The following is a 24,360-nucleotide window of genomic DNA, read 5'->3' on the forward strand; positions in this document are numbered from 1 at the left end:
CTTCATTTACATATCATATCACGCGATATGCAATGGGAAACAGCTCAAAATGCTTACCTAAAAAAAAATCCAAAGTAATTTATAAAAGAGACACCCAGTTTAGTTTAGCGTGTATTAGTGTAGTACAAACAATAGTTTTAAGCTGAAAATTAAAATGTTCCAGCTTTCCGGCAGTCGTGACACTCATTTGGACTACAAACATCTCTCGCTTGGTCACATGATAACAAAATGGCTGTAGCACGATTGTTGTGAGGCAGGGTTCAAGATGACATCAACATATCATTCTTCGGTCTTAGAAATGTTTAGATTTTGAACAGACTTCCAGCCTATGTTGTCGTGGCATTGAGTCTTAACGCGTTTAGAAATAGATTAGATACGCTGCTGCGTATGTATGCTTAGCACTGCTGTTAATAAGGGCTGATAAAAGTAAAGTCAAAGACCAGCAGAAGAATGAGATAATTTCAAGAAGTTTTCAGCCTGCTACTAGGCACGGCAGCAGACCTGATGAATGAAATATGTTACTCAGTCCTATTGCTTGTTTTAAGACTTTATTTATACCAGAGGGCAACTATTGCCAAAACATACTCCTGTAATCTGACTGGTGGTTACCTGCATCATGGATTTATTAACATGTTTTAGTTTATGGAGACGCTGGATCATACCACTTTGTGTAACATTATACTTTATTGGGCTTGGAGTCGCTATACCATTGTGTATTATTGAACTGCAAAGGATTGGAGCACCAGAGCATGTTTTAGCATGGTTTATTGGGGGTATATTTGTCATGCTGGCAGTCCCTATTGTTCTTTGGGAGATTTTGCAACATATTATTCACTACACTAGGCCAGATCTACAACGACATATTATCAGGTAAATAGTTCTTGGAATAGGAATAACTAAATCAATACTAACTGTTAAGCATAGTCTATACACAGTTTAAAAAAAAATAATGTACATGGTCTCCAGTATAACTATGATAGTGATGTATATGGTTGTTGCTAAATGTTTCTTACCATCCTGTATGAGGTGTACTGCAAACATTTAGAAACTGCTTGTTGCTAATAGCTGATCAGTGTTAAATGGTTTTCATGGCCTTATTTGAAAAATTGGCGATCTTCTGTATATTGTTTGTATATTACCATGTCTTAAAACAAATACAAGTTAATGTTTATTTGTGCTTAATTGTTAGACACTCTTTTATAACTTGCAGGGTTCTGTGGATGGTTCCAATCTATGCAATTAATGCGGTGAGTGACTTCTTGCCTTATGACCATAAAGTCATGACCTGCCTTTTGTGAATTTTGAATGCATTTGATAAGGTGACCAGACGTCCCGCTTTAGACCTCGTGTCCCGCCTGCTAATCGGGCGGGACGCCCAATGTCCCGCTTTCTGGCTTTCTGGCAAGTCCATCAAATGTCCCGGTTGTCTTTAAAAATCACTTTTTTCGTCGTTCTTTGACGGTGACGACACCATCATCGGCACGTGTCCCGCTTTCGCCCCCAAAACGTCTGGTCACCTTACATTTGATAATAATAAAAAAAATGAAACATCGATAGAAAATTAAAAAAGACTAAAGTAAGCAAAATAACCATGAAGAGTAAACATTTCATTCTCAAAATGGATGTTGATGAGCAGACAGTAGATAATTTGAATATATTTTGAGATTTTGATGTACATGTTTCACAAAACTTTCATCAGTTGCATCACTTCTTGATCTGTTTTGTTGTGTTCTCTACAGTGGTTTGCCTTGAGATTCCCAGAAGCAGCCATTTATCTGGACACTGTCCGTGAATGTTATGAGGCCTATGCTATTTACAACTTCATGCGTTATCTTCTTAATTTTCTTGAAAGTGAGCACCCACATTTTGAACTTGTGCTGGAAAACAAGCCACCTGTTAAACATATCGTGCCGGCATGCTGTGCCAAGCCCTGGCCACCCGGGGAGTAAGTACTCCATTTAAAAGCTGGTCTATTTCAGAACACGACTGTGCGTAAATTGATGAAGATCACATGGAAACCTCAAACATGATTGTATGTGGGTCTGTTTGGTGGAGTAGATATGAATGTGTTGTGGTATGGTTATATGATGTGTACATGGGCCTGAAGAAGACTGATAACAGGTTGAAAATTTTGATTTGCAAACATCATGTAAATAACATAACAGAAAAGACCATTTTTTAATGTGATCATAAGTATAAACAAGTAGCGATAGGTTTTAATCTATTTTTAGATCTGTGCATTGTAACAGGATTTGAAATACAGTATATTGCATGATTGTAAAATATTTAATATTATACAGATATATCAAATGAGAGAAATGTCCCTTTTACCTAATTAACTGACTTGAGCGTGACTGCTCTTTTATCTCATCCTTCTTTTTCTTTCTATTACTAGTGATTTTCATGGACTACAATGTCAGCTGTTCATCTGTTTTGCTACCTGCTTGAGGATTATTTTTTACGCCTGTGCCAGCTTGTTTGTGTCAACTAATAGTTTTAACAGCCATATTTGTGCCATCTCTACCAGATTGCCTATTTTACTCTTTCTCATCTCCACACCACTTGATTTATTTGCTTCTAGATTCTGGATTGATGTATTAGCTGCATAGACTGAAACCTCTGATCTTTAATGTACTGTTTTGTTGATATGACGTCTCAACTAGCAATCAGTGTGCACGCCAAGCATGGACAACCATGTATCTGTCTTCTTTGCCATTTGGACATGCATTAACACATAGGCTGAACCTCTCGAGTTGTGGAGGCTAGGATTACTCTGTCATTGAGATTCATCTCTTTCAAATAGCTCAACTAACAATCTGTACTGTGCCTCATCATGACTGCCCAACCTTATGATTATTTTTTTGATGCTGTGTGTTGATGATGATGATGTGGCATGCTTGTGTGCAGCATTTCTTCTGCCTTGTATTTCTGTTCCTGTGTCTCTTGGTAATTGCTAATGGTCTGTGCTTGAAGATGTGCTGTTTATTTTGGAATTTGTATTTAGATTTTTGTTTTGCACATTGAGTCTACTCTGCAGTTAATAAATGCACTATATAAATCTACTTTATTATTGTTGGTATCACACCCTTTTTGTTGCTAGAGATGACATTTATTATTACTTTGTACTACAGGAAATTTCTGAAAAGATGCAAGCATGGAACACTTCAGTACACTATTGTTCGACCAGCCATGACTATCTTAGCTTTGTAAGTAATCCTTTGCTGACTTTAATATAAATCCCAGCTACTGCAAAGTAGGCTGTTGATTTATCAACATGGTATTGATTACTGGCAATGTGACAGTAGAACAGGTGCAAAGTTTCAGGTACCTAGGCACATAGCTGGACTACAAGCTTTTCTTTCAGGAAAACATTTATATCATATTCAGAAAAGCATACCAGCGCCTGTTTCTATTAAGGCAATTAAGGAATTTTGGTGTCAGTGGCCCTGTTCTACAATCAGTGTATTGCAGCTTGATCAAAAGCATTCTCAGGTTTAGTTTGTTGGTGTGGTTCAGCATTCTGTCAGTATTATCACAAAGCGCTAAGTGATCTATACACTGGGTCTGTGAGGTTACAAGCTGTCAGTATTATCATTGACTCCTCTCACCCAGTACATTATCATTTCCAAATGGAAACAACTTGTTGCCAAGAAGAGTGCTTTTGCCAAATCCCTTATCCCAATTGCAGTGTTACACGTGAACAGGGCTAACAAATGTACCTTGCGTGTTTGTGTGTTTCTTTGATAATTATTATTAGGAGGGGATTGAAAGGCAAAATTTCTTGTGGGCGCTTTTTTTAAAAATGTTTTCGCCCGTTTAAGATGAATCATTAAATTTTAAACATGCAAAGTATATGTCAGTCATTTGACCTTTAACTGGTACTTGCTGTAGGGTGGATGGGCATGCGGATAGATGTGGCAGTTGACAAGGCCAGAAATTTTTTTACAACTGGCTCTTTTACTTGTTTAGGTCCATCCCACTGACATATATTTTTCATTTCTAAAGAGAGTAGGGCTTTTCCATTGGATTTAAGGTTTTGGTTTTTTAGGTTCTGGTTTAAGGCTCTAATTTAATGACCGTCTTTTAGACCACAACAATATTTTAAACATATTATTTTCCCGTTTATATATATTTTTTTCATTTTGTTGGTTTATATTGTTAGTGATGATATGATTGCATCACTTGGGGGTCTTATTTTCCACCATTTCTGTGTAGTGTACATTGATGCACATTGTTTCCCACCCAGGATCACTGAATGGGCAGGGGTTTATGGTGAAGGAGATTTCAGTTTCAAGAATACCTGGTCCTATATTGTGATCATCAACAACATTTCACAAGGGGTAAACATTTCCTGCTGATATACTGGAAAACAGGGATTATTTAAGATTGGTCATTTTTAAAGCTTTCTTATTTTATTTGGTGTGACAGGCAATGATGTTTGTGGATTTAGCAGGTGAGTGGTGGCAATGCAGTGAGTTAAACAGTTGAGATAGATGTTGGTAGTGGATTATTTATGATTTATGGTAAAGTTTCATGAGGGTTTGGTAATGCTATAATTTATGATGTGTACTTCCCTGTACTAAAGAGATCCAAGATAATGTAATATATGACAATATAACAGGGATCCAACATCAGGGCTTCTGCTTACGCAAAAAATTGCGTACAGTACGCATTAAAAGTTCAGAGGAGCCCTTCAATTTTCGTCAATGGGGTCCCATTCAAATTTGGGCGAAGAACAGGGACCCCTTAAAAATCTGAAGGGGTCCCTGGGACCCCAAAGAATTTAGCCTTAGCAGAAGCCCTGCAACATGATATAATACATGGCACATTAAAGAGGTTGCCTTGCAAGAGACAGTGATTGGTGATTGATCTTTGTAATCTTCCTGCTTGGACTGTGATTATCTTTACTGATGACATCATCTACCTGATTCTTTTCAGCTGGCGATGTACTGCTTGGTCTTATTTTACAAGGGTGCTCGCGAGGAACTTCAACCTGTGAGACCTTTAGCAAAATTTCTCTGTGTCAAAGCTGTGGTCTTCATGTCCTTTTGGTCAGTAACTATAAATACATTATCATTTACATTTATACATATATGCTACTTTGTTATCCTCAGAATTGTACTTTATATTGATTCATACACATCTTCACATTTATTTTGATTCAAACACATTTAGATTTATTCATTCAAATATTCGTATTTATATTGATTCAAACACATATTAGTGTTTTTAGAATTAGACGCTGCATTTGAGTGCAATGACTTTATTGCATTAAACTTACTAATTTTTTGTTTTTGTTTGCTGATTTGGGTTGAAAATTATGTCATGCTTAATGAACTGTAGATTACTGCAAGTTTTGACAGGAAGCATGCATTTGACTTTGTTCTATTATTATGTAGTTTGTTGTCCTGCATCTACAGTCCAACAGCTGGGTTGTACTGTGTAGTCCTGAGGTGCTTTTCCTTGTTTTTGCCAGTTGGTAGCTTCACTTGTCTTTGCAAATATTTTAATTTAACAATAAGTATTATCAGTATTATATTCTCCAAAAGTTATGTATATATTTATGCATCTTTGAAAGAACCATTTTTACATACACTTGCACACATGGTCTTTAGTCAATCATTTGTCCCTTGAGTGGTATCGGTCATTGTAAGTAGGGGTCATCCCTTAACCTTTTCAGGTCGTTGCAGGGTGAGGTATTGGAGACTTACTTTTCTTGGGGTCAGTTTTACGTGAGGGTGGTGCCCATCTCTCCCTTGCTGCCTTTCCTTACCCAACCCTCTGTGGAGTCAGGTACCCATTCCTGCCAGTTGGGTCGACTGGGGGAAGTTTTTTGCACTAATCAGGCATTAAACCAGCACACTCTCAGTTCTGATGTCAATGTTTTAACCACTCTGCTGTCTGCTTCCCCATTGACTGAGCATGTGGACAGATATGGCAGCTGATGAGGTCTTTGGCGATAATGAGCAGGTCCTGCACACAACCACCAGTCCACTCCTTCATCTTCATTACACGACACGACACATTTTTAATGTAAAAAAATTTAATGTTAAAAAATGTGTCGTGTGTCGTGTCCTTCATCTTCATCAGCCAGTTTTTCCTCTGGCCACCATGGCATTGACTTCAACAAAGTGTTGTGCTTGGTAATATGGCCAAAACAGACCCGCTTATGCTGCTTGACTGTTACAAGTAGAGATCCTAGTAACCTACAAATGTGGCAATCATGCTTCATACAGTCATTGGTTATGTGTTCCCTGTATGAAATCTGGAACAGACTATTCAGACACTTGTTCTCGAATGCCTGGATTCTTCTCTCCATGTTGGTAATCAAAGTCTACATCTCATATTCATACAGCAGGATTGGTACTATGAAGATTGTATTTTGAAGTAAATCTTATGCTGTGTCAGACACTGTCCTAGATGCAACAGTTGAAGATCTGATCAAACGAGCTCCTGCCTGGTGTGAAACTACTTTGTTCTTCTGCTAGTGGTTCCTCAACAGTCTACTTTCAGCGACCACTTGAGTGGTTTATTCTGTAGTTCTCACAGTGTTTGCTGATATATTTTTTTCAGAGGATATGACTGGTGACTGCAACCAATCCCTGGGTCATTGTATTCAGACTCTTTGGCACAGAGCAGTGAAGGCCTTTATTATTTCACCCCACCCTGCTTGAGCTTTCAGTCCAGTTATCCCTTGCTGCCTTCATCCTTTTCTTGATGCCACAGTTCTTTGCATTTGGAAGCTGCTTAGGGTTTGCTTTTTCTTTTTCTCTTCAACATCCTCCTTTGGTCACAGAGATCTAGGATGCTGTTCATGACCCATGGCTGTTGCTTCCTCTTTTGACGCCCTAGCACTTCCTGGGCTGTTGACAGTAGCACCTCTTTATGTTTCCAGCAAGGGTGTCTATATCACAGTCTATCAAGTTCAGTGCGAATTTACCTCCAACTTCGACCTTGAAGATTTTTGCAGATTTCGGGTCTTGCAGCTTCTCTAAAACAAAGTGAATTTTGGGGATATTTGAGCAGTACAGCCACATTAAGACAAAGCGATGGTCGCTGTTAATATCCTTGCCTTGGCGGTATGGATTTGAAGCATCTAGGCAGCACGCTGAAGTTGCTTATGGATCAGTCCATCTGGTGAGTACCAAGTTGCCATCTTCAATTTCTTGTGGGGATATAGGGTATTGGCTAAGGTGAGTTGATGGCTCTGTGCAAACTCTAGGAGTCTGTCGTTGGTTTTGCCAAGGTCAAATTTACCCACCATTCTTGCCCATTGGTAGTAGGTGTCTGGGCTAACCTTGGCATTGCAGTCACCAACTACGATGAAGATGTCTGTTTTCATTACTGCCTTTATAACCTTGTTTAGCTGTTTGTAAAACTCCTCCACTTTATCTTTGTGCTTGAACGTTGGGGCATATATTTGGAGACATTATGAGTTCTGGCAGAGATGTGAATGGAGATTAGCCAGCTGGATCATACAGCTGATGGTGACTCCAATACGTCTTTCTGCTGCTCCTGTCCACAACAAAGATAGAATTCTTCCTTTGTTGAGACCTCTAATATACCAAAAACTGTCACAACTCACACCTGTAAAGTTACACATACCTAATCCCCTCATCCCCCAAAAAGACGATTGTCTCTCTCTTTCTCACATGCATATGCGGCATATTGGTTAGTTCTATTTAACCACATCCCCATGTATGACGAAGCCCATACCATCCTCGTGTCTGGCAGAGTAAACTGTATCAGAGTTTATGGCCTTCATCACTTCCTGTCTCCCCAAATCATGGCTATCTGACCTCTGCCAGTTCCACAATGTCCTGCAGGTACCATTCTAGCTCATATGTAAGTGTTTCACTTTGTCACACTGGTGTAACTTGACCATTTGACCTCTGCCAGTCCCACAATGTCCTGCAGGTACAGTTCTTTTGTTCGACTGGTGTAACTTACAGATGTTCCAAGTACCAATAGATATTCCTTTTCTCAACTTAATATCTGCTTTGGTTCAAGTAGCACATTTGTTGCTATCCCTGCCCTGGATCCTTTGTGTAGGGGGCACATTTGCCTTTGATCTGGGCCTCAACTGACCCAACATGATGTTTCTTTTGTGGCAAATATTCCTAGTCATGTCTCTGCACTTGCTCATCTACCTCTTAAAGTGCACCACAGCCAGTAAGTCAGCCTAGTCATGAACAGGTGGGCACTGGGCCCTGCCAGTACCTTTGTCACAGAATGCCCTCCCCTGCCGATCCCTATTAGCATTATGGTGTTCTTTAGGGGTTTATTGTCTTAGCCTTTATCTTTTCCAATGGATGGTCTTGAAAATGTTTGAAATGTAGCATATGAATGTTTTGGTCCAGGAAGCCTTGTGGAATGGCAATAAGAACAACACTGTTAAAATCCAAGGTTGGTGGTAAGGTAGACTTTTCATAATTTCCACTCACATCAAAAGTAGCAATGTGTCCTGCCACAGTTATGGTCACGATCCTTTTTATTCAAAAAGGTGCCATTGTAGTCTAGGAAAATTTTAAGCTTTTAAGAGAATGTTTGTACAAGATCTACAGTTTTTCTTTTGCCTCTCTTGACTGAAATTTTAGGCAGTCAACAGTGATTGCAGTTCTGACAAAGCTAGATGTTATCCCACAGGATGGTGCCTGGGTTTTTTATCAAAACATTCATCAAGTAGCTCTTGGACTGCAGGTAACTTGCACTTGTTTTCTTATTTTTTATAAGCAATTAGATAAAAACAGAAGGAAAGGTCTTACCTGAATATGAAGGAGGAAGATTTATTTTTTAGAGAATACAACACAAACAACATGGAAGGGAAGTGGGAATTGGTGTTTTACGCTGAGTCAGCAACTAAGGCTACATCACAGCAAGGCAGCCAGACCTGTAAACAAATGCCACATGCAGAGAAAAACAGCATGCCTGAGATGAGAGCTGAACCCAGGGCAACTGACCTTCACTATATTAGTGACATGTGCTAACTGTTGCACCCACAAACATGAGAAAGTAGGTAGAACAAAGAATACAACACACAAACATGGGAAAGGTAGAACAGAATAGCATGGAGAAGTTGTCAGAGAATACAACATAGAAAAGGGGGTACATCAGAAAATATAAAACATTAACATGTAGTAGGTAGAAAAATTAATTTTAAAAAACTGGTTAAAAATTTAGATTTGAGCTTCCACAGTAGGATGATGATTTATAAGTATGTTCTTGTCACCAATGTTCATTTCAGAATTTTTTGATCTGCATTGAGATGTTCTTGTGTGCTGTTGGTCTTGCATACTCCTTTTCCCACCACCCTTTTATTGACAACGGTGCTCTCCATGAGGATTGCTTCAGGTCTTTCTTGAGCATGTGGGATGTGAGAGACATGGGAAAGGATGTTGTTGACCATGCTCGCTATCTTGGTGAGAATTGGTCTTTTCGCGATTAACTGGTCATTATTGCACCAAAAAAATGCAAGGGAAGAAAGAAAATCAACCTCCCATCTCCCTGAGAAGATAATCATACTTTCTGATTGATTTCTTAGAAAAGTAACTTTTGTGAAATAATCTGTTTGCTTATAACAACTTGTGACTAGTTTAAATAAACAGTAAAATTTTTTCCTCCAAAATGTTGCAAACCATGCCACCTGTTTTCATGGTTCTTTCTGTATAGGTCGTGGAGCCAAGAAGAAGGCAAGCCAGGCTCTGCTGAGGAGGAGAAATGATTCAACAGAGCAGACACCTTTGTTGGCAGCTGCCGATTCATCTATTTCAAAAGACTCAAGTGATCTTTCTAGTGTGAACAGAAGACCACCCACACCACCTGTTGTTGTGGAAGCACAAGGGAATGAACCAGGAGTCTATGATTCTCACAGCATTTCTGAAGCCGAGTGGGAGAGATCTGGTGAATCATTCCTTGTCCAGTCAGCCACATCTAGCATGAACAACTACTTAGAGTTTAGCAATAGTGTTGAAGAGGTGCAACAGAACTCTGCTGAATCACTTCTTAAAGATAGCGAGAGGAGGGACAAGCCAACAGAAGAGCTAGTTTAAACAGGAGAGAGAGCTGCATACTGTGATACAAATTTATTGCTGACTTGGTGAAAACATCAGAAGTCCCAAACCAACATGCAGAAGTCTATGTGTGCAGAAGTCATCTCAAATTGTGCTTTCAAATAATTAAAACTGCTTGATTTTTTTTGGGGAAATTTTGTATTTACTTTGCTCTAAATGATGAGTTACAGAAGCTTTTCATCCAAATGTTTAATTTTTTTTTTTATTATACAGATATAGCAATATTAAAAGAGTACCAGATACTGCATAGAAATGCATGCATAACATTTCATCAACAACATAGGATGTTTGAATTCTCGTTATCTCCTTGAAAGGGTTATGTTTGTATCTGAAAGCCTATGACTGTAGTAATGAATGATACTTTGGCAAAGTAAAATGTTTTAAGAAAATAGTACTTTGATTCATCTAAATATTCCATACATTTTTTTGGAGGTGTTCTTGCTACTTGAGTGGAGAGCCTACACTGGATTAATGTTTGATTTGTGAGCTTTTTTGTGATAATCTAACCTTACCATGGCATTGTTGTAAATAGGCTTAGATTTTTACCTTTTGGATTATTAGTACAAATCAAAAACAGTATGTCTCACGAGGAAAAAAATGGAACTGTTGTATTGTTTACTTGTTACCTGTTGTAGCAAAACAAAGGCAGAGAAAGGAACATCAATTTGTTCTGTCAACATGAATGTGTGTGTGTGTGGGGATGCGCCTGAAGTAACTGTATGCTATATTCTACACAAGCTTCCGGAAGTACTCAACAGGATATGAAGGCTGCACCCTCGTTTCTCACAGCACCTCTCACCATATGCAGACTACAGAAGCTGGAAGTGTAGGAAGCTCTTGCTTAGCCGGGCTTCTAGAATCATCTCATCTCCCTCTGTCACCTGCCTGGCATCAAGAACAAACGCTGCCTGCTTCCAGTGAGTTTCTGTATCCAGTGTGCACAGGTGAACTCCAGGTGCCAAGGTCAAGTTAAACCAGAAAACTATGGCTGTCGCTTGACCTGTCTTGCGAACTCTAATGGGCAGCTGCCGGCTCTGGCTGAACTCCACCTCAAGCTTGTGAGCACTCATGGAGGACGAGTCTTGTGCCAAGATGGCAGACTGAAGATTAAGGTGGAAGATGTGACAAACATCTGTCAGCTCTTCGTGTGGAAGAGTGTGGATGTCAAGCTCCAGGAAAGTGTGAGTCTACAATGAGAAAATGTGACTAAATTAGAGTTTGACTCAGTTAAGCCTAAAGTTGAAACACTTCAATTTAGTTATTTAGTTTTATATTATTATGAATAATAAAGCCTCTTTATACTGCATTGTTCCTTGAAAATCTCAGAGCACTTTACGGATATAAAAAATACATGATGTACCTTCCATACACTAGCTAAACACCAGTATCCAAAACAAGACTGATATATCAACATACACATATCCTGTACCAAGTGTTCACAACATTAGCATCAACAGTGGAGAGGTCATTTAACTAAACATAGAAGTAAAGTTCTGTGTTTTTTGCTATTCTATGCTTGACTGATTGTGTCCTATGCCTGTCTTGTGTGGGCAGTGAATTCTGCTGTCTGGTGTAGGAAGGCAGGCGAACCCCAAACCCTGAAATGTATAGGGGTGTTTAGGGGCCAAATTTATTATTTTTTGGCATAGAACTAATTTTTTTCTTTTGTTTGCAATTAGTGCACTTTTTTCCAAGAATGACAAACTTGATGCTGACAACTCTTCTACTTTTCTTTGCCAGCTGGTCTGCCCTCTCCTTTCCTGCAATCTATGTCTGTGCTGGCATCCTCTGCCAAGCAATGTTTCGTCGATTTGTTGATGTTTTTCGTCAGGGACTGTAGTCTGTAGTTGCTCTAGCTAGAGTTGAATGCTTGTAGGGCTGAGAGTGAGTCTTGTGAAGAAAGACTGCTTACACACTCCAAGGACATAGCACTTGTCAACTCTCAGGCAGCGAGTCACAGACAGAAGGGGCATCAAACCATCAAGGACTTTAATGCTTTTAGGTTAGCTATAAGGACTACTTTCAGTAGTTTGTTTTTCACAAATACATACAACTTCTAGACAGTCTTGCTCACCTTAAATGCATTGATGTGGGTGGAAATGGAATAGCCAAGGGTGTTGCTGTCTGAGGCAAAGCTCATGGACTGTAGGTGTGAAGAGTCGATAAGAACAGCAAAAATGTCAGCCTTCTGAGGAATAACTAGCCCTTCCCGATTCAAGATGCAGCTTAATAAAAATATCAAAAAAAAAAAAAAGCAGAAAAAAAATCAGTGTTAGCACATCAATATTAACCATGCTTATTAAAGTACTACTGGACTGTGCTGTTTTGAAGACTTGGTAATCTTACATTAAACAGTTTATTCTTGTAAACAAAAGGTGGCAATAACAATTATTTCTCTATTTTAACCTTGTTTTTTTCCATAGACTTTATGGCTTACTCAAAATTCTACACTAAGTGAGTTGGAAGGCCAGATGCATCTTGATAAAATTAGTGCCCTTCAGTGGTTTTGGAATCACAGCAAGCCACTTTCACCAGAGACTACATTATTCTGATGAGTTAAGCAGTAAGTGAGCTAACTGCAAAGAAACCGAGGCCTCATGTAGAGGGAGAGTTTCTGAAAGAGTGCATCATGCTGCTGTAGAGCTGTTAGCACCAGAAAAAATGAAATTGTTTCAGAGTGTATGCTTGTCTTGGAGAACCATTTCAGATTGGATTACTGACTTAGAACAATATGTTGAAGAAACACTGAAGAATTCTGCAAGAGATTTCCAATTTTTCTCTCTGGCATATGATGAGACAATGGCTATAACAAATACTGCCCAAATGACAGTTTTCGTTCATGGTATGACTGTAGAGTTTGACATGAGAGAAGAATTGCTCTTACTGGAAGTCATGCATGGCACTGCAAGAGGTGCCATTAATGGCATTATACATGAAGAAAGTCTCTGTGCATGGCTCACCAGTGCGATGTCAACAGTAGTGTCATGCAAACATTCTGTGAAAAGCAGAGGTTTTAACAACTGCCAGTTTAAGGAGTTACTGGATGATCTTGACTCTGAATATATTGATCTTTATTATCACTGTGAAGTGAGGTGGCCTAGTTGCAGCTACATGCTCATGAGGTTTTACGAACTGCGGGATAAAGTCAAGCAGTTCATGGAGATTAAGGAAAACATGTCAAGGAACTCAGCGATAGCATGTGGCTGTGGCATTTATGGTAGACATTACCAAACATCGCTCAGAGCTGAACATCAAGGTGCAGGTCCTAAACCAGCTTCTCAGCTCCCTGCTCTCAAACATGAAATTATTTAAAGCTAAATTAAGGATGTGGAAAGAGCAATTTGAAGGGAATAACACAGTAAGTTTCCCCACTCTGGAATGACAAAAGCCTCCTACTACACTTGAATATGATGGGGAATTTGCACAACCGAGGCATTTACTGAAAGATTTTAAGGACCTGAGAAAAAACAAATGGAATTGAAGGTCTTTACTATGCTGTTCAATATGGAACCAGCTGATGTGCTTGATAATCTGCAACATCAAATCATTTAACTGGAAAGATGTTTACTTTAGTTATATAGTTATGTCTGCTATGTGGACTGTGGAATGTGGTTTATACTATATGTACATGCCACCCTTTGGCATGGAGTACACATTTTGGCTTTGCTATAATCTACGCCACTCTATTAGACATGGAAAGTTTGCCAGACAGGCAGGGATGGGGTGCAGCGGCGGCGTTGGGGGTGGCAAGTGGGGTGGCCGCCCCAGGCCCCGCTCTCGAAGTGCGCTTCAGCACTGAGATCATCTTTATGAGTTTGTCAACTTAAAATATATTCTTGTGTTAAATGGAAAAATATTGAGAGGGGCTCTTTAAAATCAGACTTCTTCAAGGTCAAATTCACCTATCTGTCTATAAATCAGTGCTTCTGGCATCATATCAATAGGGATGTTGATACACGTACTCCATTACCCCGGCCTCGCGCGGATGGTCGGCCCCGCATGTTCCTAACGCCGCCTCTGATGGGGTGCTATATACTTTTACTTTACTGATACTGTGGTGTGAATGTGTGTGGTAGCATTTGTAGCCTTGCTTACAGTTCTTCAAGTGCATTAAGCTAGCTTGGAAAAGATGGATGGTATATCTTTCATCCTGCCATATGGCATTCTATAGACGTTTGCATGTTCTATTGCATGTGTATGCATTGTATGTGTCATCATTATTCGGTGTGTACATTTTTTCATCAAGCACTTTGAGTTACTTTTATTGGTGGGATAAAGAGTTCTATAAATCAACTATGTTATTATTATTAAAGTATTGTAGATTAAAATGATGTATGCCTATGTCCCATGAAGGATTTTATAAATATCTACGTCCCTTTGCACACACAAAAAAAAAAGGTTCCCCCACCCCTACCTTAGAATTAAAATTATACAATCCTGTTAAGTTGCTGATGTAAGCAACAATTCAGGAATTTGAGCTCTTGCTGGTTTCTCATCTTTACAAAATTGAGAAAATCTTGATGAACTGTCCTTTACCATCAGCTTTAGTACTGGGATTTATATTGAAATGGACGCAGATAAAATACTGGGAGAAATAATAAACAACAAGGCAACCATAGTTCTGTACTTTATAATGTGTTGTACCTGAATGTGAACAGCTCTTCAACAAGCCTGCAGTCCAGCGATCCATTCACATCCACAAGGTCTGCCACAATCACATCCACAGTCTCATCCCCAGTGACCGGGTCACCATGCTCCCACCAGCTCCACTCTTCCCCTGAAATGTTGCTATGTTGTGCAATGCAGCAAGCCAGCATTTGCAAATCATGTCTCATGGTGCCATCCAGGTCAGGGTGAACATGGAGACAGGCATGCTGAAACCCCTGCTTCAATGCAAGCAATCCAGCAAGTGGAAAGCCAGCTGAAAGGTTCAAAACCCTTCCTTGGCTGTGGATTTTAGCCCTGGCATAGTGAAGAGCAGTTTGAAACAGAGTGTTACACTTAAGATTGTTGAATTGACGAATGACTTCTCGCTCTATAAAGAAAGTGTCTTGATGGACAGGCATCCTATCACCTGTATATCCACCATGCTGACTAGTCCTCAAGTGGTTACAGGTCTGCTCCTGAGCAGCCTCTCTTTTTTCATCAAGAGAACCATATGTAGAAGTTCTGACCTTATAAACCATGTTGTGTTTGTTGTCTGTTGTACTGCCCTCCCCATTCACCTTGCATACAATGTGTTGTTCACTGTCTGTTATACTGCTCTCCACATTTACTGTTGTACTGCTCATTATGTTATCTGGACTGTCTTCAGAAGTGTGCAAAAAACAGCTGTCTCTGCAAGTCAAAATGTTTTCTGTCCCTTCAGATGATGGACCAAGATTATTCTCTGGACCAATGCTGGCTACATGCCTGCCTGCTTGATGATGCCCAGAGTTTATGTTGTAACATCTCTTAGTCTCATGATGGTTTGTATCACAGTAACACATCTCATAAAGGCCTGTCTCTGCACATCTAGTCTCACAACAGCATGTTTTATTTGAGATTCCTCCTCTGCTGCATGAACTGGCACACACAGAGTTCTCTTTTTCACCCAGTGTCTTACTGACAGTCAGATGATGATCCCCCAAGAGAGTGAAATTTTTGGGGTTGTCTGTAGAGCTATGCTTCTGACAGTCTCTCCACTGATGCTGAATGTGGTTGTGCATCGGATTAGAAAAGTCAGCTTGTGAAGGCTTCACAGACAAACCAGAACAATTAACTTTTAGCAGCTCCATGTGCAGACAGTTGTTACGAACTTTGCACTCGACTTGCAATTGATCCCCTGTCTTCACCACTGCTGGAGTGTAGTCTGCAACAAGGGCAACAGATTCAAGTGACGTCATGACACATGGTTTGAGAATGAATGACATGATATGAGGCTTGAGTATGGGTGAGCATGTGAACAAAGCCAAGTGACAAAGTGACACAAGGTTTTAGAATGTGTGAATCTATGTACAAAGTCATGACAAAATGACATGGTTTGAAAACATGCAAGCCTGTATACAAAGTGACAACATGAAACATGGTTTGAGAATGGATGAGTCTTTGTACAGCAATGATGTGGAGCTTGAGAATAATAATAACATTTCTACAGTGCATTTCCCTGCCCGAAATTCCTGTGACTCACAATCTGAAATACACCCCAAGTTGAGGAACAATGCTCCAGCTTCTGATTGAGGTGTTGAATCTTTGTGGCCATAATCAGGCGCTTTGTTAGCTCCCTATCATTTAAGAAGATATGCCGCAGAACAATAAGCCTGTTCTTCTCCTCTTATGTTCAGCATGGTACTATTTCTTCTTGGCATCCATCACTTTAGTAGCAAATAATAATAATGTGAACTTATAATGCGCAGCATCATGACCAAGACAGATTGCATTCTGTGCGCAAACCAATAATTATAAATGAAAGATAGTAGCCAGTGGACAGCGAGGTACATATAGACACATTGAAAAACATAAAGGTGAGGCACAAGAGTAGAACATGAAGCAATGGATGAAGGTATGAAGGGATGTAGATATTATAAACAGTGTAAACATAACAGCAGTTGACAGTGAGGTACTATAGACACTGAACAACATAAAGATGAGGTGCAATAGTAGAATGTAAAGCAATTTATGAAGACATGAAGGGATGTAGATACTATTAACAGTGTAAGATGGAGTCATTACGTGATGGTTAGCATGCCAGACAGTATTGCCAGGGAGTTAAGAATAGTAATTCAGGGATAGTACTTAGTGAACAGATATGTTTACAGAGAACATGTGAATGTAGCCTAGTAGTCAAAGTGGAGAAAATGATGAGGAAGAGAGTTCCACTGCTTAGCAGCACAGAGGGAGGACGTCCATTGTCTTTGTGGGAGAGATGACGGAATGCGGGAGTCTGATGAGAAGCCAAGGTTTGGGGCAGGAGTATGGACAGATAAGATTTCAGTAAAGTAGTTGGGAGAAGGAGCCTTCAAAGAATTCATAGCATAGAGTTGAGAACTTGTAGTCTATTCTAGCTTTAACTGGTAGCCAATGAAGAGAGTGAAGAAGTGGTGTGACATGTTCACATTTGAGAGTGTGGTAAAGGAGGCGAGCAGCTGAGTTCTGGACTTTCGGAAGCTTATCAATGACTGTAGACAGTCAGTAAGAAGAGACTTGCAGTAGTCTAGTGTAGACAGAACAAATGAGCAGATAAGAATTATGGTGGCTGCGATGGACAGATTATAGCGAATGGAGCTGATCTTGCGGCAAAGAACAACAGATGAGAGAGACATGTTCATCAAGAGACAAGTCAGCAGACATTATGTAACCTAAGTTAAATTGAAGTAACAAAAGGAACATCATCATCAGCTACCCAAACAGAGACAGGCAGTGAAGTAAACTCTGGCTCTCCTCTTTGAAAAAATTAAAGATTCTGTTTTTTCATCATTTAGTTTTAACTTGCTGTGGGTAATCCATTGTCTAATAGAAATACAATTCTTGACACTCTCTTGATCACATGTGTGTGCCTGAGAAGGAGAAAAGCTGGTATACATCAGCAAAGGGTTGATTAGATATAGAATGAGATTGAAACAGAGTAGTAAGTGGCTTCCTGTATATTATAAAGAGGATGGGATCAAGTACAGAACCTTGGGGGACTCCTGATTTAATAGAGACTGGTGGAGACACACAGTCTTCCACTATAACTGACTGAGTCCTATCTGAGAGATATGACTGAAACCAGTTGAGTGGAGAGCCTGAGACACCATAGAGACTACTGAGTCTACGAATGAGAGTAGTGTGATCTCTAGCATCACAGGCAGCAGACAGGTCTAACATGGTGAGAAATGACATGTCACCTCTATTCAGAGCAGACCAAATGTCATTTGTCACCTTAAGCAGGGCTGTCTTAGTGCTATGAAAAGGATGATAAGCAGATTGTGATGGAGAAATCAAATTTTCAGAATTGGGACAGGATAGAAGTTGCCTGAGAACTACTTTCTCAAGAATTTTGGAAAGAAACAGCAAGTTTGAGACTGGGTGGTAATTCTTTAATACGTTGATGTTGAGGGTAGGGTTTTTTAAAAGTGGTTTGACTAAGGCTGTTTTGAAGGTAGTTGGGAAGATGCCAGAGGACAAGCTATCATTTACTATTTCTGTGAGGGCAGGGAGTAGGCCATTGAGACAGTTTACCAGTAGTGGGGTGGGAACTGGGTCCAGTGGACAAGTTGTGGATTTCGACTGGAGTATGATGGGTTTAAGCTCACTTTTTGAGATCAGCTGCAAGAAAGCAAAGGATCACTCTGGCCTTGCAAGATCGCCGATGTGGTTAGCAAGAGCTGAGGGGAGCACAGGACAGGCAGTTGATCAAGTTTATCATGGATGTCAAGAATCTGGTGGACAAAAAACTCACTGAAGGATTTAGGTAGTAAAGCAGTTGCAATGACCGTGGGCAGTTGCAGCTTTTTGTGCGACCCAACAGGTGGCTGCAGGTCCTAAATAGGCTCGACGAACAAGTATTGATGTGAGCACGGAGCAATCCAATTTTGTCAACTAAACAGTGTGAATGACTGCATGCTTAGCAGCATTTAGTATTTGTTTATGGACAGTCAACCCAGGTGGTGAGGGGTGTTTGGTGACATGACAAGAGGTAAGTGAAGCATGTCCATCAAGTACAGCCCTCAGATGCAAGTTGTAGGCAGATACAAGGATCAAAGACCCCCACTTTTAAATTTGAGATCTGAAATACCAGCCTGGAAGGTAAGTATATCTGAGATACCAGCCTGGTAGATAAGATCTGAAATATGCACTAAGTAACACTTACAAGTACCAAAGAGACTTGCAACATCAGTATCTAAGTGACATGAGTATCAGTGAGACTTGCAACATCAGTATTTCAGGTAACACTTACAAGTGCCACTGGGACTTGCAGTTTTCATCATGACAGGAAAAATGGCCTGTTCCCAGCAGCCTCTGGCATTTGGCTGTGTGCTAACTGTCAAGCCTTCAGTCAGATGTAAATCAAACCATACAGCTAGTGCATCCACACACCCATCTGTACAGACATCTAGAGCCAGCTGATGACTATGATGTGTGAGAGCTTCCAATGCCTGCAGCAGGCACAGTGTGCAATAGGTAAAAACACAAATACTTGAACAATGATCAACACTATTAACACAAATACCAGCACAATGAATCAACACTACAAACATAAATACCTGGAAAATGAATCAACACTATAAAACACAAACAGGAGTTATATGTATTGACCTAAAAGAAATCTATTTGTGAAACAATGTTAGTTCTTAGGAGCTTCTGAGCCACTCAGTTTATTCTTTGTAAATAATCAAGAAAGCAAATCCTCACAAGGTCACCCCAAACCTTTTTTGGTTGTTGAGAAAGGATACATCAAAGATTCCATGTTTTTTAAAAGCCAGTTTTACTTGAGGGTGGCACATATCTCCTCTTCCTTGCTTTCCTACCCCCCTTCCCCTCAATGAAGTCAGGTACCATTCCTGACAGTTTGATCAATCGGAGGAAGTTTACCTTGTCATTTAGATTGCCAGGGTTTTAACTTCTTGTCTATTCATTTCCCCCAAATAACCTAGAAAGATCAACTGCCATGATTTTTCTTTTTAAATAGCCTAGCAATAATAATAAGGTTGATTTCTACAGCGCCTTTCTCCACCATTAAGGCAAGCTCAAGGCGCTTAACATAAACAAGAACCCATAGAATATTAAAAATAGTGCGCCAAAGGGCATATTGTCAACTCTTCTGGACCTGAGGAAGTATTAGTGATCACGATGCAATCGGGAAAAATTTATGGTGAAAGAAGCAGGAAAAATACACTTCTCATCAAGTGTGCAGTTAATATCATGTATACGCAAGATTGGAAATGTAAACTTTCTAGTACAACAACTAGTGATGAACCGCACACCCTGCACAGAAGAAAATGTAAAGATTGCATGGCTTATAGATCAGAAACAAGTATCAACTGCTTGCTATTTAGTCACAAGAAACAAAATGTCTGAATGAATTAAGCCATTGTTTATGTTTTCTTGCTGATATTTACTAAGCTTAAGATACCTATGTTGCTAGAATAAACATAAACGTAAGAATAGTGTAAATAAGAATGATTGTAATCATTGATCTACTGAAAAGTGCTGGCTGATACATCTGAAAACAGGAAGTAAATTTGGCTTTTTAATTACGAAAAAAGTAAACCACAAAGTCTCAAATTATAATAATAATAAAAAAAAAATGCAAAATTTTTACAGTGCATACTCACACTCCCAAGGACTAAGCTCTTAGCACTTAAGAACAAGAATGAAACATGGACAGCATACGAGGGACAGGAAAACAAACAAATAATATATGAACTATAAAACAATAAACAACCGTACTAAACGAACAATAAAATCAAATACGGAAAAACACAAAGAGGACCAAATAACAAGAACAAGAGCTGAGAGTAACATGGTATTACAAAAGGGTGTGAAAAAGGACTAGCAAATCACATGTGTGTCAGCAAATGACTATATGTAAATGTATATTTTTGTGTCAGTAAATGAATACATATAAATGTGTATATGTGCCAGCAAATGACTAAGTAAATATATATTTGTGCTAGCAGATGACTATATACAAATATGTATTTGTATTAGTTAGTGACTATATGCAAATGCGTATTGTTAACTGCCATGAACTGCAAATATGGAGGTCATAGAATAAAAGTGTTGATCTGTTGAAACATTTTTATCTTAAAAAAAAGTGCTTACGTGATAAGAGGCATTATTCTCTATGCAGTGTGATACCTTCAGCTAAAGTGAATCTTGTGTGTACATTATCCTTTTCAAAGCACGCTATGAAAATTATGCTTGTGGGGACACACACACACTTACATGAACACTAAAAAATTCATTTAACTCATTTCCTTGATTTGTTTTCTGTGTCCTTGACGAATTTATTCTGTTGAAAAAGTATTAGCATAGGAATTTTGGTGAACTTACGTCGGGATTAGAGAAGTCAATCCACAACAGATGCTGGATAGGAGACAATAACCTGTAACTGTTTCTGATAAAGAACAAGTTCTCCGAGGTGTAGGGATCACCTTCAACCAAAGCTGTCTTTCCCAATATGTTTAGCGTTGCCAAGTTCAGAAGAGGCACATTCTGTAAATTAACACTGTAGAGGAAAAAGAAGACACTGCAAGTTACTATTATGGTCTGAAAAATGTAAATTAAAGAGAAAAAGACCCATCTGATGACTGGTATCCAAGTAAACAGTTTGAATTTGGCACATAAATTGCTATATGTGTAATTAATAAATGATATTTAAAGTCGATTTCTTAGGACTAAAAAACAACTTTAAACATTCAAGTTTCATAAAATTCTATACTTACAAGTTCTCTCTCCTGATCTCTTCACACTGAATAGCGCACAAACATCTTGGCACCCTGTGGTATGATCTGGCTTTTCTGGAACAAATTCAGTTAAAGAAACATTCTGCATGGAATCAAGAATAAATATATTGGTAATGTCTTCATGTTGTGCTCCACCAACCAGTCGTTTTAAGCACAAAGAAAAAAGGTCAATGCCTGAAGAATTCAACACAAAAATAATTGAATTGACTGCCATTATAAAAAAAGAGAAATCCAATAAGCCAAGAAACAATAGCACTAAATCTAAGTGGATATTTGGCATCTTGTGAATGCACATTTCTCTGTAGTATCCCTGAATGATGTTTGCTGTCAATAACAATGTCTGACCTTGTCTGGGCTGTTGTACAGAAGGTGTGACCAGGCATGAAGAAGGGTTGGTAGACATTGCTCACCAAATAACGCTACATCAAAAATTTCTGTGACCAGTAGATCCTGACTGTGAAATAACAAACACACATTGTTGTTGAATAGTCTTTTGGTTTAAAACATTTCATGCAGATGAGCAAGTCCATTTTATGGTTGGTCCAATTTCTTTACATTATTTCTGTACATATCTCCAACTGAGCTTCACTGCATATTGTGAAGGCACACCCTTCGTGTGGGACAAACTATTCATCATATACTCTTTAGGTAAACACGGTAAAGCATTTCTGAAATGGCTGCAAGTGTCTTACCATGTTGGCAAGTCATCAGGGACAGAAAGACTTGTTGAATGTTTGGTAAACAGCAAGCAGTGACTGGAGGTTGCAGGTTTGCAGTTTTCTGAAATGACAGCTGTGCATATTCCTGACATCACATGGGCTGCATCACACATAGCTACAGTAGCTGCTCCAGCTTCAAGAGCATAAAGACTGCAGCAAAAAGGCAGTCAGATATCCATACAAAAAGAACTCGTTGGAAGATACACTCAGAATGAAAAGTGCAGAAGGTAGAAGAGATAGACAATTGACAAAGCAGACAGTAGGCAGACATTAGATAGTAGGCAGAAAATATGTGATGATATGTAGTAGCCAAGCACAACTGTTATTCAGAAATACAATTTAACTCGAAGTGTGCTTGAGAACTTAAAAAGTCCTCCTATCTTATTATTCACTTTTGCAAGTACAAGCCTAATTGCTTTAGTTCAGAGGTGTTTCATAAAACATGAGATAATTTGAGCAGCAGCAGGGACAGAATTTAAACAGCCTAGGCTTCTTGGTGTATTTACTCATCACATCTTTACCAATTTCTCTAAAATTAGAAAAGAGAATCCGAAGGATTTTTTAAAGTGTTACTATTTCGTGCCAATTTAATATTAAAGCACACACCTAAGAAGTCCTGTGCCACAGCCAATGTCAAGGACAGTCTTGATATTGTGCTCTTTGACCGTCTGCAAAATGGCATCATGGTAATTTTGGTTACGTGAACCATCATTAAGCATTCGGAAGTGCCAGCGTTCTACAGCGTCATACGACGCATGTTCCCAGGCTTCAGCAACCTTCAAGCTGCTTGGAAATGATGACATTGCTTCTTGCAATAAATCAATGGCAAGCTTTTGCTGGCCTAGCCTGAAACAATAGTTTATGATCAGATGCCTTTATTGCCTTTTGTACAGCAGGACTTCTTTGTAATTTTGTGTCTGTGTGTGTGCAGTAGGTAATCTTTAGAGTTCTTTTCTGCACAGAGTTCCATTAGTTTTGAAAATTCTAGATTTAACCAAAAGTAAATGACAAAGTAAAAAAGAGATATATTGTTCGAAAACATTAAAATATATCCAAACATTACTATCAATGTGCGAAATGTTAAACAAAATATGCACCTCATAGCTTGGTAGGCCAGTAAGCTCATTAGTGAGTCTGAAAAGAAACAGACGGTTTTTGCTTTAATAAACGCATTGCATATCTCGTCCTCTTGCTTCACGCTTCGGAGATGAGCCAACCACTGCTCAAAACAAAAAGCAAACGCAGCTTCTATTTCCAGTGCGGTTGTGCAGTCTACCTTGATTGCTAGGAGATAATGAGAAAATGCACTCTCCCAGTCTCTAGCGACAGCATGCACTTTGGCTTGTTCCAAAAGATATTTTCGTAATCGTGCGCTGCACCTTTCTTCGGCCATTGTGGTTGTTTAGAGTAGCTTCCCTTGAGTGGGGTCAGAGGTTAGCGCGGCACCGACACAGTGCGGGTTGGATGGCAGGGATTCACTTTTCGTCTCGGGCACGCTGTTCTTTCTCTACATGTAGCATATGTTTACAGGGCTGGTTGCCTTGCCGTGCTAAAGCCTTAGTTGCTGGCTCGGCGTAAAACCAATTCCTCACCCTCTTCCTTCCTTGAGTCGAGGAGGCGTAGATCGACAAGATACACTGTGTAGACTGGTGCCCATGGACCTTCGCTGTGGTACGCACAGAATGCACGTGCCGGCCTGCACTCTTCCTCCGTGACCTGTAGGTCATCTCATCCCCCTTTGATCTGGTCACACAGCTATGATAATAGATCAGTGTCTACAACTGTTTACCACCCGCATGTCCCTCGAAAGCTCCAACTGGACTCTGGACAAGCAACAATTAACGGTCGCTATAGTGCGTCTCTATCACACGTTGCAAGGACGGACCTGCTGACAGAAGGGCACAAGATGCAGGAATAACTCCGAGCCGGTCAGACAGCCAGGGCCACGAAAGTAAGAAATATTTGGCTTCAAACGTTCACAGCGTCTGCAACACAGCCTTCAACTGCTACTGCGCCACACTCGGCAATGTCCCTCTCGAAGACACAAAGAGAGAGAGAAAGTGTGTGTGAGAGAGAGAAAGTGAGAGAGAGAAAGTGAGAGAGAGAAAGTGAGAGAGAGAAAGTGAGAGAGAGAGAAGCTCA

At 39.6% G+C, this 24,360-nt stretch overlaps 2 protein-coding genes across 4 annotated transcripts; one reads left to right on the plus strand and one right to left on the minus strand.

Annotated features, from left to right (window-relative positions):
- The first annotated feature begins 185 nt into the window (after window positions 1-185).
- LOC112559437 (transmembrane protein 184C-like) lies at window positions 186-10,728 on the plus strand. Its single transcript, XM_025230691.1, has 9 exons — window positions 186-870; window positions 1,211-1,247; window positions 1,740-1,945; window positions 3,132-3,206; window positions 4,247-4,340; window positions 4,939-5,051; window positions 8,598-8,700; window positions 9,245-9,419; window positions 9,670-10,728. Exons 1-9 carry the CDS (start codon window positions 617-619, stop codon window positions 10,047-10,049), a joined length of 1,437 nt encoding a protein of 478 aa, XP_025086476.1. The 5' UTR covers window positions 186-616; the 3' UTR covers window positions 10,050-10,728.
- LOC112559436 (protein arginine N-methyltransferase 9-like) lies at window positions 10,264-23,629 on the minus strand. 3 transcript variants are annotated; one of them, XM_025230690.1, is made up of 10 exons: window positions 23,316-23,629; window positions 22,825-23,064; window positions 22,192-22,368; window positions 21,845-21,953; window positions 21,479-21,544; window positions 21,087-21,261; window positions 18,988-19,186; window positions 14,715-15,921; window positions 12,145-12,295; window positions 10,264-11,257 (listed from the first exon to the last, which is right to left on the minus strand). In XM_025230690.1, the coding sequence occupies exons 4-10, from the start codon at window positions 21,880-21,882 to the stop codon at window positions 10,880-10,882; spliced, it is 2,214 nt and encodes a 737-aa protein (XP_025086475.1). In that variant the 5' UTR covers window positions 21,883-21,953; window positions 22,192-22,368; window positions 22,825-23,064; window positions 23,316-23,629; the 3' UTR covers window positions 10,264-10,879. The 3 variants fall into 3 exon arrangements, with proteins under 3 accessions (XP_025086475.1, XP_025086473.1, XP_025086474.1); XM_025230688.1 differs by having other exon boundaries at window positions 21,479-21,553; XM_025230689.1 differs by lacking the exon at window positions 22,825-23,064 and having other exon boundaries at window positions 21,479-21,553.
- Between the last annotated feature and the right edge of the window lie 731 nt (window positions 23,630-24,360).

This window comes from Pomacea canaliculata, linkage group LG3 (genome assembly GCF_003073045.1).
Source record: "Pomacea canaliculata isolate SZHN2017 linkage group LG3, ASM307304v1, whole genome shotgun sequence".
Classification (NCBI taxonomy): domain Eukaryota; kingdom Metazoa; phylum Mollusca; class Gastropoda; order Architaenioglossa; family Ampullariidae; genus Pomacea; species Pomacea canaliculata.